This window comes from Primulina eburnea, chromosome 3, assembly GCF_022965805.1.
Source record: "Primulina eburnea isolate SZY01 chromosome 3, ASM2296580v1, whole genome shotgun sequence".
NCBI classification, from domain to species: Eukaryota; Viridiplantae; Streptophyta; class Magnoliopsida; order Lamiales; family Gesneriaceae; genus Primulina; species Primulina eburnea.
In genome coordinates, this window is record NC_133103.1 from 25,395,605 (window position 1) to 25,409,894 (window position 14,290).

Consider the following 14,290-nt stretch of genomic DNA (forward strand, 5'->3'; position numbering starts at 1 on the left):
GAAATTGGAAGGCTACTCTGATTCTAGCTTCCAATGTGACGTAAATGATTCGAAATCGATATCTGGCTTTGTATATATGCTTAATGGTGTGGCTGTCTCTTGGAAAAGTTTCAAGCAAGACACCGTTGCAGATTCCACCACTGAAGCGGAGTACATTGCTACATCTGCTGCAACCAAAGAGGCAGTTTGGATGAGGAATTTAGTCCAAGTGTTGGGCGTTAATCCTAATGGAGTTGATCCAGTCTCGGTGTACTGCGACAACACTGGTGCCATTGCGCAAGCAAATGAACCAAGGTCTCATCAGCGATCCAAACATATATTGAGGAAATTCCACATCATCCGGGAGATTGTGGGAAGAGGAGATATATCAGTCGAAGAGTCCCCTCTACAGATAATGTTGCTGATCCACTTAAAAGCCCTTGGCAAGACCATTGTTTGAGAAGCATCCCAAAGCAATGAGATTAAAGTTTATGGGTAATTGGCTCTAGAACAAGTGGGAGATTGTTAGAGTAGATGCCCTGCAATCTGTTGGCTAGGGAATTTATTGACTCAGTTGTAATCAATAATCTTTATTTTAATATGATTCATTATTTCATGGTTTGTTATTTATTTATCTTTATACCATTGCGAACAACATAGATAAAGACCTTGATTATACTTTAATACAAAAATGAATCGTGATTCGATGTTGAAACTCGTTTGTGAACACTTTATGATCTAAATTCATTCCTTGTCGATTCAACCGCCTAAAACATTGGTAAAGGTCGCTTCAGCTCGAGACTAGCATTTGTGATGTTGTGTATTGCGATTCTTGGTAAGGGCATAGAGATGTCCAAACATGCAGATGGGTAGTCATATGATGATTATACCGAACAACCCTCCCTCGGACTTTCCAAGTGGTTATCATTCATCGAGAGGATAATTCCATGGTTATGATTGTACACCATTAATTCTTACGACCCGAGACAACACTGAGGCTCTATATGCTAGGGCTGTGCTTTGACTCGTTTACCGGCTCCATGAGAGTCATCAGGTGGCGAGGTTGGGTACAGTTGCGACAGATATAGGAGCCAGTTCATTGAAGTCGGAGATTCACCGCCCACCTGTGGGTGTGAATATCCTATGTGATCTGATGAAATTATAGTGCGTGGAATCTCTGGCCAGAGTATGTGATGTACATTGAAGAAGGAGTTCTCCAATGGTACATGCGATGCCACTATTTATATGTATCACATAGTTATCGAATTATTATGCAACCCTCGATGAACCAATGGTTGCATATTCGATCAGGATATATGAGCTGAATGGACCGTATTGTACGCTAATCTTAATTGACTGGTTCTTGCGGGCACTATCAGTGATACCTAGGGAATTATGGGGCGATGCTACTAGACGCTCTTACCATGGTTCGATCGATTTAATCAGAAATATGATTTCTGACATTCTCATGATCAATTGTTGATGCATAGAATGAGACAAATTAGGGTAAGCCCGAATAAAAGATTATGTCCTGAATCACAAGGAGTTGTGAACACACGGCTAGTTGTATCCCTGAACCATTGAGGGTCACACAAGAACTGGATCGTTTGTTCCCGTTGAGAGAATAAATTCAAGGAGTGGAATTTATATTATGATATTGTAAATTCAATGAGTTGAATTTATGATAATTAAATTTCGAGAAAATAAATTCAACGAGTTTAATTTATGATAATTAAATTTTGAGAAAAAAAATTCAAGGAGTTAAATTTATGAGATAGTAAATTCAAGAAGTTGAATTTATGAATTTATAAAATTTGGAAGAATAAATTCAAGGAGATGAATTTATAAAATCTGATAATTTAATTTATTAAACTCAAAAGTTGGGTTTATTAAATATTAAATTTTGGAGGTGATAAAATTCAAGGAGTTGAATTTATAATTTAAATAATAAATTCAAATGTTGAATTTATAATCGATTTAATTTATTAAGCTCAAAAGTTGAGTTTATTAAATATTAATTAAAATTGGTGGGAAGTATGTTTAATGGGCTTGTAGAAGTACAAGTCCAATATGCTAAATAATTAAAGTTCTTAATGGACTTTGATTAATTAATTAAACTAGTTGGACTAGCCTAATTAATTAATCAAACTCATTAATATTAATTATGTGAATTAGGTCATGACTTAATTATAAAAAGTAATAATCAAGCCATAACCCTAGCCTCCATCATAGTGATTTTCGAAAAATCATTCTCCTCCTCCTCTCCAAATTTCGGCCAGTTCTCTTTGGGAAAAGTTTGAGACGTCTCTCAAACTTTGATCTCCAAACGTAAAACTTCTTCTAATTTTCTAGTGCAAATTAGAAGAGGAACAAATCATCTAATCGTGGGCCTAATTAGAAGAATAAAGAAAAGAGTTCTTGAAGAAAGTTCGTAGGGATTTCATCAAGAGCTATATCCGCTAAACTCGGAATAGTTAGAGTTGTGTGATTAATTCACCAAAGGTATAAATTTTTACGCCCTATGAATGTTTAATCTTAAAACCATACGAGTGCCCAAAACAAATATATTTTGATTGTCAAAATAAAAAAAAAATTAAAACTTCCGCTGTGTTTGTGGTACGAGAAAACCGAGATCCAACAGTTTCACATATGCAGCTTCGGGGTGACAGTTTCACATCTCTTTATCCTACCAAGTTGAATATCACCAACGTTCCAACAGATGGGTAAGCTGATGGTATCTCTTCGTTTAACTTAAATTTGAAATTTAACCATTAGATGTAAGTGACATTGTATTTGCTCAATCCTATTTATGTAGGAATCCATTGAACGAAAATTTCCAGTGTTGACGCATCTCTGCAATTCTGCTATTTCCAGTGTTGACGCATCTCTGCCGTTCCGAGCCGTCGTCAGACTGACCAATTCATACTCTCTTGTCGCTATTGGTGGTTCTGAGAACTTCTACAGGTATTTGTTTCCATTGCACCCAAACTTTTAATTTTTGGGTTTTTTCTTGTGTGGCATTTCAATTTATATGTGGTTCTTGTTTGGTGGCATCATTTTTGAAGCCAAATTGGCTGATGTCATTCTGATGGTTAAGACCTCCATTGCAGGCACTAGAATAATCGGACGGCTATGTGCTGGTGAGCTTGTGTTCTGTACAATTTTCAGTGCGCCATATCAATGAGAATAATGTAATTTGATTTTGGTGGTGGTGTTTCTTTATACTCGGATGATGTACTCTGCTACAATTTTAATTCAAGATTACTTGATAGATCTCTTTAATATTTCTCAGGTTTTTGGGATGGGGTAAGCTTTGCTTGTCTTGAAAGTTACTTTTTGTGTAATCTTCTATTTTCAACTTTTGAATCCATAATCAATATATTTTACTATAACTCTGTGAGCGTCCATTTTAATGTTCATTACTTGAATTACCAATTTCTTGTGCTCATTACCAAAGTCATACTTGGTGGAAAGAAAAAGTTTACGTGCATGTTACCCTGAAATTTAGACATTCTCCACACCCTAAACTAAAATTCTGGTGCCATACCTAGCTGGGAAGATTATTACGTCTAAAAAGTGTTGTATAAAACTTCCATTTTGTCATGTCCTTGAAAGATCTTTGTACTGGTTAGTAAGGATCATTTTCTTCTTTGATCATTGTTATGATTACTCACTTTATGGAATGGTTTTTATTTTCTTGTGGAAAATTTGTTGTGAATTTATTTAGTTCACAAAACTTTGATATAAATTACAAGTTGTCCATAAATTGTAATTGATCATACGAGTTAATGTCTTTTATCACCATTTCTTTGTAGACCCTTTGTTGTGAATTTATTATGCTATAATTATGACATGATATAGTAGTAGTATAATTAGTTTATATAAATGAACAAAGATATAATAATATGAACACATACTTATACAGAGGGTATTGCTTTGACTAGCTAACAAGTGTACTCAATCTGTGTGCATGTATAAATATTAATTGTATTTATTATTTTACATGGATGATAAATACAACTTTGATACGTGATTTTTATTTGTTTAAAATATAATGATGATTGAATAATTTTTTTGTATTTAAGTTTTTTTTTTTATTATTATTATGTGGTGTTCTCTTATATAAATGTTGGGAATATTTTGGGAAAGAAAATTTGAGATAACATATAACTCCTAAGTAATTATATCATATAAATTAAATTATTATAGTGTATGTGTGTGTATTGATAAAATCTCATAATTATTTCATACAAATGAAAAAGGTTTGTTCACGAGATGGATAAGGAATGGATGCATCTGCCTTCTAGGCTTGTACCCGAGTATGAAGAAGGGATAAAAAAATTTATAGCACAAGCTAGGAACTATGCAAAAACACGTGAAGTAATCATATGTACTTGCAAGCGTTGTAAAAATAAGAAGTATATGAAATTTGACAAAGTTTACGACCACTTAATTATTAAGGGGTTCGATCTTTCTTACACTATTTGGGTATTCCATGGTGAAACTTATCTCACAATCTCAAGTTGAAGGTAGTTCAGGAGGAGTTCAGAAAGAGGATGAAAGTAGATAGACATATCACTTATATAAGGATGTTTTTTTGCCAAAAGAAGAGGTTGGACACACTTTATCTGAGGCAAAGGATTATGAGTTTGATGATTTATTAAAAGATGCGTAAACTCCTCTCTTCCCTGATTGTACATCTTACACAAAGTTGTCGGCAGTCATCACTCTATACAATTACAAGTCTACTAATGGTTACACTAGTTTCAATGAGCTCATTAAGATTTTAGGGGACATGCTTCAAGAAAACAACTCACTTTCAGAAACTGTTTACACGATGATAAAGTTGTCGAAACCATTTGATTTAGGATATGAGAAGCTTCATGCATGCCCAAATGATTGTTATTTATTTAGAAAGGAGCTTCAAGATCTGGACTCGTGTCCAAAGTGTGGATCCTCAAGATGGAAGATAGACAAAGTCATCACCAAAGTTTGTAAAGGAGTTCCTGAAAAGATCCTACGGTATTTTCCAGTGATACCAAGACTGAAAAGGATGTTTTTAATCAAAAGAAAAGGCTGAAGAGTTGATTTGGCACTCCACACACAAAAGTAAAGATCATATGATGTGTCATCTAGTTGATTTAGCAGCTTGGGATACAATAGATCATAAGTGGCATGATTTTGCATCAGATCCTAGAAATCTCCGCCTTGTCTTGCAACAGATGGATTAAACCCTTTTGGTGACCTTAGTTCCAGATATAGTTGCTGGCCAGTTATTTTGGTCAATTACGACCTTCCTCCATTGTTGTGCATGACAAATTAAAATCTTATGCTGACATTCCTGATTCCAGGTCCGAAGCAACCGGGAAATAATATAGATGTATACTTGTAACCCCTTGTGGAGAATTTGAAAGAGCTGTGGGACACCGGTGTGGAGGCGTATGATGCATTTAGCAAGTCAATGTTCAATCTGAAGGCTATTTTGATGTGGACAACCAATGATTTTTTAGCTTATGGAAACCTAGCTGGATCTGCCACAAAAGGAAAACTCGGTTGCCCAATATGTGGTGAAGACATATGTTATATGTTTCTTAAGTAGAGTATAAAGTTTGCATACTTAGGCCACATGATATTTCTTGCTCTTAATCATCCATTTCGTCAGAAAAAAAGTGGTTTAATGGGAAAAAAAGAGATTAAAGGGAAAACTAGACCTTTGAATGTGTTAGAAATTACAAATGCATTGAAAGATATTGAAAATGATTGGGGTAAAAAGCAAAAAGGTGAGACTGTCAACACTTTGAGGAAAAAGAGGAAGAAGCAAGATAGTTCAAAAGAGATACAAAAACCAGTTCAATGGTAAAAGAAAAAGTCAATTTTTTTCGATTTGCCATATTGAAGTGTAAGTTATTTTGCATTCTATTCATTAGCTTTTGCAATTTTTTTTATTTTTTCTTCCTAAAGTGTTAGAAATATTCTGAACTAACACTATGAAACTTTTTGATGGTTATCTTTAGGGCATCCTGCTACGTCATAACTTCGATGTGATGCATGTTGAAAACAATGTCTGCGAGGATATCATAGGCACATCGTTAAACCTGAAGAAAAAATCCAAAGATGGTTTGAATGCTCGCAAAGATTGGTACACTTAAAAATTAGACAAGAATTACATCCTCAAAAAAAGGAGAAAATAAATATCATTTACGTGCTGCCCCGTACACATTGTCTAAAAAAGAAATGGATGTATTTAGCTCTAGGTTGAAGAAAATAAAGTTACCCGATGAATATAGCTCAAATATTGGTAACTGTGTTTCTGTAGAAGAGCGTATGCTTATTGGGCTGAAATCTCATGATTTTCATGTTCTAATGCAACAATTGCTACCAGTAGCATTGAGAGTGTAAAGGACCGTATTTCGTATTCATATTTTAGCGGAATTATTAAAATTTTTCTAAATAAATAATTATCTTGCTTCATTTATAAAATAAACATGTAAATAATTTTAACTTTAAAATAATAGCAGAAGTCAACATTGTATTTCCAACAACTTAAAATAATCCAACATAATAAAATTTAGTTTGAACACTAAAAGGTGCATAAACTAAAACATGAGGTCCTCGGGTTTACTACTGTTGTCCCAAAATAGCTCACGGGTCTCCGCCTGCAGTCTCGACCTCATCAATACCTACAACAATCAAGTCTAGTGAGTCTAAAGACTCAATATGTATATATCGTGAATAGCAAGTAAATATATCATAAAATCGGCTGAAACGTAAAAATATGGTATCGTAAAGCGCATGGTGAAAATCGTATCATGAATAATTATAACTACGTGCATATCTGAAAATCATACGTAAAAGCTTTTCTCAATAGAGCTCTGTCATATCATATCATAATTTTCTGGTAGAGATAATGTTTCTAAGCAAGTGGCCCATAACATAACGTGAGTGCCTGATCAGACTAAACCACAGTATACTAGGCGGTAGAGATCACCACAGCCCTTGGACTGGATATCTAAACCCATACATAATCATAAACCGGTCGTAAGTCACCGGGTGGAGGGGTCCTCGGTTGCGCCTACCGACTTCCAAACCCATAAACGTAAGGTGGCCACAAGACATATCACATATATCTCAAAAATAAACATTTTATATTTTTGTGCACGTAATATAACTATAACATTGTTTTTACCGGATGAGTTGATCGCTCCTAGGCTTGCTGCAACCTAATTCTAATATGTGACACATGCAATTAATCTTAACTTGACAAAATTTTAACAATCGAACCAAAAACGAGACGATTAGGACCAACAACTTAATTTTTCAATCACGGCTTCGTACCAAACCGAACCAACATTAATCTGACGTTTAAACATGATTAAAAATACCCCTAACATACTGAAAAATAACCATGAGGATAGCTGTTCACGAAAATTGGTGAATGGAATCCAAAAATATAAAACACTCTTTCGAGAGTCATTTTGGCACATTGCACCGTAAATTCTCGTACGACCTCTAAACTCAACCAAATCATGGACGGCCAGAAACACGACTTTCCTAACTCATTGAGTTACTGTCCAGTTCAAGTCCATGGGCTAAAAGCTAACCAAGAACTCAAACCACCTCCTGAACCGCAACTCAAATCTGCTGTCAAGAATAGAAATGGCAGCAGCAACTATAGTGCTTGTTTTGATCAATTTATGAAATTAATTGCCATTGTGGCTTGAACCCCCAACCAGAGACTCTTACCAACATCCTAAGGCATGGCTTGGACCATGGCTAAGGGCTAAAAGCCAACCACAACCCAAGCAAACACCTAGGACAATCACAGCTCCAAACCGAGAATGCCATTTTCTGTGTAGTGTGATGTATTGACTTGTTTTACTGTCTTAGGTTGTTCCATTGGCCATTTGATCGACCATGTCTCGATCTAGAAATGATGGAGTGTTGTATGAACCATGGATATGGGCTAGGAGTCAACCACAATCCACACAAACACTAAAAACCCGAAACTCACTCACCCAGAAAATGAAGAACCGAAATGCACTTGTTTTGTTGTTGTGAAGTTCTGATGGATCCATGATCCAAGCTTGGAAAGGACACCTTGGTCACGTCCTAGACATGTTAAGGGAGGGTTATAACCATGGCTACAGTCCCTAGGACAGCCAGGATTAGAACACACCCTTAAACAACTCAATGACAGAACCTTGACACAAAAACTTTACTCATGGAAATGTTGCTGTCAATTCTTTCTCCTGAGTGTATGGACCTAAATCAACGAACCAACAACACCCTAACACACTCTAAAACATACCTAGAAGAAGCCATGGGTGCCTGGAACCGAACAACATCCTGAAATCAACAAAAATGCAGCAACCGTGAAGCTCAAGCCAAGGCCGAGAAAAATCTGTGCAACCTTTTAGATTTTTGCTGTCAAATTCGTTTTTACCTCATGAACCATGAACATATAATGTTTAAAATATTTATAGGACCTGATTGAAGAGCAAAGAAACAATATATACATGCCTGGAATTTGTTTTGACAAAAACAAATCAATACTACAAATACGAGCGACGGAGTCGGAGTCGGAGTGGAATTTCTCTCTTTGTTTTCTGCTGCTATTCTCGATTTTTAGCTGCTGTTCTCTTCTGTAAATTTTGAAATTATGGATGAAGGGCTGCTAGGTAATGAGGATGAAGGTTACAAGGGGTGATAAAGGAGTCTTGAAGTTCATTTAGTTGGAGGTTACAAGTCAAGAAGTTGAATGGATTTGAAATGCTTTTGATTTCCTTGCTGGCCGATACTTTGTTCTTTAATTTTTTTTTTTTGCTGCACTATCAACGATTTCTAGACTAATATGTTGAGTAGAAATGAGGTGTGTTATTGCATTTGAATTTACTACTAATTAGAGAATTAACAATGAGGGAATAAATTCACCTTAATGGTCATTGAGGGGTGACTTGAATGGGTTTACTCCATATTTGAATTTGTTTAAAAAAAATTGGCCGATTCCTTCTTAATTTTTCATGGTATGATATGGTTTAAATCTTGAATTTTAATTGTTTAAGATTTTAAACCTCCATTATATATATTTTAATGCATTAACAAATAAATTTAGTTTAGAATCTTGCTTAGAATCTTGCATGGCATTCATGACCTCAAATTTAAATATTCAAATGCTATGATTAATTTCTTGAATATATTATACTTAGATTGATTCATCCTCCATTGTTTACACATTTTACTTTAAGCTTTAATTAAATATTAACCTAAAGAACTTATTACCAACTTAGCTCTAATTAATTAAATAAATTCTAAAACATTCTATTTCTTTAAATTAAATTATTTCTTGCCTTAAATTAAATTTAGTAATATTTTCTTATTATTAATCTTATCTCAATCTCCAAACTTCGATCCGACCTCGCGTATTTATCCTGAAAAGATAAAACTAAACATCTACTTTTAAAATAAATAAAACACTTCATATATTCATAAAAATTCATTTTTAATTTAAAAATAATAGAAATTATGCATGACTTATACGTAATCTGATTTTTTGGGTTCTACAGAGAGATCTTCTACCGAAAGGTCCACACAATGCTATGTTCTGTTGGGTGCATTTTACAATGAACTATGTCAAAGAGTATTTGACATGAACCGTTTAGAACAACTCGAGGAGAATATTGCTGAAATTCTATGCATGTTAGAAAGGTATTTTCCACCTGCTTTCTTTATCATCTCGGATCACTTGAAAATTCATTTAGCAAAAGATGCTCGCTTGTGTGGGCCAGTCCAATTCCATTGGATGTATCCATTTGAAAGGTATTAAGTAATTATTAATCTTTTTGACAAATTTTATATTATAAAAAGATTTAGATTTTTCTATCAACACGTCTTTCTTGTGAATTTTGCTCTGTGATTTAGATTTATGAAAATACTAAAAGGGTATGTGAAGAACCTGGCAAGAACAGAAGGTTGTATAGCTGAGTGTTACCTTGCAGAAGAACGAATGGCATTTGTAGTGCTTATATAAAAAATGCTTCTAGTATTGTTGTTCTTTCTGATAGGAACGATGATTTGGAAGATGGATTATTAGAAGGTCACCCAATTTCTAAAGGGAAAGAAATTTTTTTAAAGAATCACGTGTTACAAGCTGCACATCGATGTATTGTTCAATACTGCAGAAGTTGAACCTTACTTGCAGTGAGTTAGTTAGTTTCATACTGTTAGTCTTGATTTATTACATATCTTGTTTATTCTAACACCTTCATTCAATTATTTTAATTAGGATGCACATTGACGAGCTTAAACAAACAGATCAGCTTTTCTTAAGTAATGAAACGTTGTTAAAAAACAACATATGGAAACATTTGCTGAATGGTTATCAAAACAGGATCATGTTAACTCTTCAGACCGATTCAATGGCTATCACATGGTCCAAGAAATCACGTTACATCTTATATGGGATATATTGTAAATGGACACCGGTTCCACACAATTGATGTTGGAAGGTTGACACAAAATAGTGGTGTTTCAATTGAAGCCAATATTGTTTGTCAATCTAATGCTAATGACAATTCACATACAGTAGGAAGACTATCATACTATGGGGTCATACGAGATATTGTTTTGCTAGACTTTCAAAGTGCATGTTTTTAGGTATGATGGGCCAATCTTGGAACTGGTATCAAAATTGAAGATGGCTTTACACTGGTCAACTTACACCAAGGGCTAAACATTTTGAAAATGAAACTTTCATTTTAGCATCACAAGCAAAGCAAGTATTGTATTCCAGGGAAAATGATGAAACAAATTGGTATGTCTTGCTAAAAGCGCCGTCTCGGGGTATTCATAACATGAATGTGCTTGAAGAAGATGCATATATGTCATCAACACCTCTTGATGTGTCCCTACTTGAGATTAACATTACCGAGAAGGAACCGTACTCAAGGAATGAGTGTGAGGGAATCGACGTGACTGAGACATGACTGTAATTTTTAGCAATAGATTTATAGTTATTTATTTTGACTGATACATGTTTTTCTAAAGTTACTTAACTATTTATTTAGTGTTTAAATATATTTGTTTGTTTGTTTATTTTCAGTGATGCATCATGTCATATTACATGTTTATCAAGTCATTAAATAACATTTAAAAGATGAGCAAAATGGTCAAAAAACGTAGCAAAGGATCTGTAGAGGAAATTCAGGTGAGACATTAAATCTTGTTTTATTTTACTAAAGCAGACTAAGTATATTTCAATGAATCTTTTCTCCATTTTACAGGAAAATATATCTAATAGGTTATCGAGAATGGTTTCTAACAATTCAGCTAATTTATCACATGATTTGCATGGTAAAGAACCAATTGATGATGAGAAAACAGATAATAAAAAAGGAGGGGGTGCATCTAAGTTGAAAATGGTTAGTGGCCAAGACAAGTGTAAAGAGCTGGAGCGTAATGAGTTTGGACAGCCGATTGGAGATAATTCAGTGAAGTACGCTTCTTGCCTAGGTTGCATGATAAAAGAATTTGTGCCTTATATATTAGATGGATGGAATGACATAAGCGAAGAAGTGAAAAATAGGATGTGTTGCTGTCTTCAGGTAATATATTTAGTTACTTAATTTTTCATTTACATTTTCATAACAAAAATGTAGACATATTTGCTTGTTGTTTAATGTACAGCTGACTTGCAAAGTTGAGGATTGTGAAAAGAAATCAATTTTTCGAAAGTTGGCTAAATTGTGGCGAGATATTAAATACTAATTGAAAATACTTGTACGAGAAGCTAATACAAGTCGACTGGCTTCACGAGATTTCAATCTTTTGAAACCTGAATTTATGGAACAAAATCAGTGGGACTTGTTTGTACATAGGACATTACACCTAACTTTCAAGTAAGAATTTTTCTGGACTCTTTTATGGTCACTTAGTACATTTTCTTTACCTTTCAATTTTTTGGCGCTATTTAGATCTTTGTGGTTAATGTATTGTGATGTTGCCCCGACGAGACTGTTTGTCACATACATTATATTCCACACACATAACATCTGACCTTCTCTCGGTTTCTCTCTATTCTTTAGGCACCATTTTCTTTCTTTTCAGTTTTGTATAATGATTTGATGATTTTATTGATTATTTAGTAAGTGCATTTTGATCTTGAGATTTAATTATATAGTTATGCTTTTCAATTTAAATTATTATTCAATTTTGTATTTTGATCGAGACTTTCATCGTAAACTTAAAATCTTGATACAAATGAGCTATAATGTATTGAATTTCCTTGAATCCTCATATTTTGGTTTGTTGCTTTGGTTGGGCAAGAGACTATTAAATTTTAATCTTTTGATCAGTTTGATTTCCGATTTTAACTAATCATAGGAAAATAGTGAAAGATTTAGAGCGATAAGGAAAAAACAAAATCACATTCACACAATGAGCCGGAGAGGTTATGCTCGTTTGACTCACATTATGGTAATTTTTTTTATAATTTATGTAATTTGTAATGATATACATCTTGAATTACGTTCTAACGGTTTTGTATATATTTCTATATTAAAGGAAAAGAGAATACCGACAGATACAAAAATTACGAGATCACAAGTTTGGATTGAAGGTCACAAGAAAAAAAATGGGGAGCCTAGTACTCAAGCTGTTGGAGAGAAAATGGTAATAAAATAAATATTTATTTTTAAAATATTAAACACAATTTTCCAAAAAAATTTCCAGGAAATTTGTAAAATATTATTGGATGGAGTTAGACACAACAGTTAAAGTAGATGCCCTGCAAGCCAACGGTTGGCTAGGGAATTTATTGACTCAAGTGAAATAAACAATCTTTATTTTAATATAATTTAACTTTTTATGGTCTTGTTATACTTTATCTGTATACCCATGCATACAGCATAGATAAAGTCCTTGATTATGCTTTAATACAAATGAATCGTAATTCGATGTTGAAACTCATTTGTAAACACTGCATATTCTAAATTCGTTCCTAGTCGATTCAGCCGCCTAAAATAGGGATAAAGGCCGCTTGAGCTCGAGACTAGCATCTGTGATGTTGTGTACAGCGTTTCTAGGTAAGGGCATAGAGATGTCCAAACATACAGATGGGTAGTCATATGATGATTATACCGAACAACCCTCCCTCGGAGTTTCCAAGTGGTTATCATTCATCGAGAGGATAAGTCTGTGATTATGATTGTACACCATTAGTCCTTACGACCCGGGACAAAACTGAGGCTCTAAATGCTAGGGTTGTGCTTTGACTCGTTTACCGGCTCCAGGAGAGTCATCAGGTGGCGAGGTTGGGTACAGTTGCGACACATATAGGAGCTAGTGCATTGTAGTCGGGGATTCACCGCTCACCTACGGGTGTGGATATCCTATGTGATCTAATGAAATTATAGTGCGTGGAATCTCTGGCCAGAGTATGAGATGTACATTAGAGAAGGAGTTCTCCAATGGTACATGCGATGCCACTATTTATAGTTATCACATAGTTATCGAATTAATATGCAACCCTCGATGAACCAATGGTTGCAGATTCGATCGGGATATATGAGATGAAGGGACCGTACTGTACGTTAATCATAATCGACTGGTTCTTGCAAGCACTATCAGTGATACCTAGGGGATCATGGGGCGATGCTACTAGACGCTCTTACCATGATCCGATGGGTGCAATCAGAAATGAGTTCTGACATTCTTGATCAAGGTATTGATGAAAAGAATGGGGCTAACTAGGGTAAGCCCGAATAAAGGATTATATCCTGAATCACAAAGAGTTGTGAACCCACGGCTAGCTGTATCCCTGAACCATTGAGGGTCACACAAGCACTGGATCGTTTGTTCCCGTTGAGAGAATAAATTCAGGAAGTTGAATTTATATTATATAGTAAATTCAAAGAGTTGAATTTATGATAATTAAATTTTTAGAGAATAAATTCAAGGAGTTGAACTTATAAAATTTAAGAATTTAATTTATTAAACTCCAATGTTGGGTTTATTAAATATTAAATTTTGGAGGTGATTTATATTCAAGGAGTTGAATTTATAATTTAAATAATAAATTCAATTGTTGAATTTATAATGTATTTAATTTATTAAGCTCAAAAGTTGAGTTTATTAATTAATAAATTAAAAATGGTGGGTAGTATGTTTAATGGGCTTGTAGGAGTACAAGTCCAACATAATAAATAATTAAAGTTTTAATGGGCTTTGATTAAATTAATTAAACTAGTTGGACTAGCCCAATTAATTTAATCAAGCCCATTAATGTTAATTATGTAATTATGCTATTATTTAATTA

At 34.2% G+C, this 14,290-nt stretch overlaps 2 protein-coding genes across 2 annotated transcripts in view; both read left to right on the forward strand.

The window, feature by feature from the left end:
- The first annotated feature begins 10,764 nt into the window (after positions 1 to 10,764).
- LOC140828436 (uncharacterized) lies at positions 10,765 to 11,865 on the forward strand. Its single transcript, XM_073191400.1, has 3 exons — positions 10,765 to 11,182; positions 11,259 to 11,579; positions 11,662 to 11,865. Exons 1-3 carry the CDS (start codon positions 11,132 to 11,134, stop codon positions 11,740 to 11,742), a joined length of 453 nt encoding a protein of 150 aa, XP_073047501.1. The 5' UTR covers positions 10,765 to 11,131; the 3' UTR covers positions 11,743 to 11,865.
- A 482-nt stretch (positions 11,866 to 12,347) lies between these two features.
- The window catches only part of LOC140828437 (uncharacterized), a 30,439-nt gene continuing 28,496 nt past the window's right edge, over positions 12,348 to 14,290 (forward strand). The window contains exons 1-2 of the mRNA XM_073191401.1: positions 12,348 to 12,450; positions 12,538 to 12,645. Of these exons, the coding sequence (XP_073047502.1) occupies positions 12,412 to 12,450; positions 12,538 to 12,645 (147 nt within the window). The 5' untranslated portion in view covers positions 12,348 to 12,411. The remainder of the gene's footprint in view (positions 12,451 to 12,537; positions 12,646 to 14,290) is intronic.

Bases quoted from the DNA above. Each gene is read 5' to 3' on its own strand.
- LOC140828436 (XM_073191400.1), top strand. From the start codon at position 11,132: ATGAGCAAAATGGTCAAAAAACGTAGCAAAGGATCTGTAGAGGAAATT. The intron at 11,183-11,258 runs GTGAGACATTAA...TCCATTTTACAG, and splicing joins GATCTGTAGAGGAAATTCAG to GAAAATATATCTAATAGGTT. The intron at 11,580-11,661 runs GTAATATATTTA...TTTAATGTACAG, and splicing joins GGATGTGTTGCTGTCTTCAG to CTGACTTGCAAAGTTGAGGA.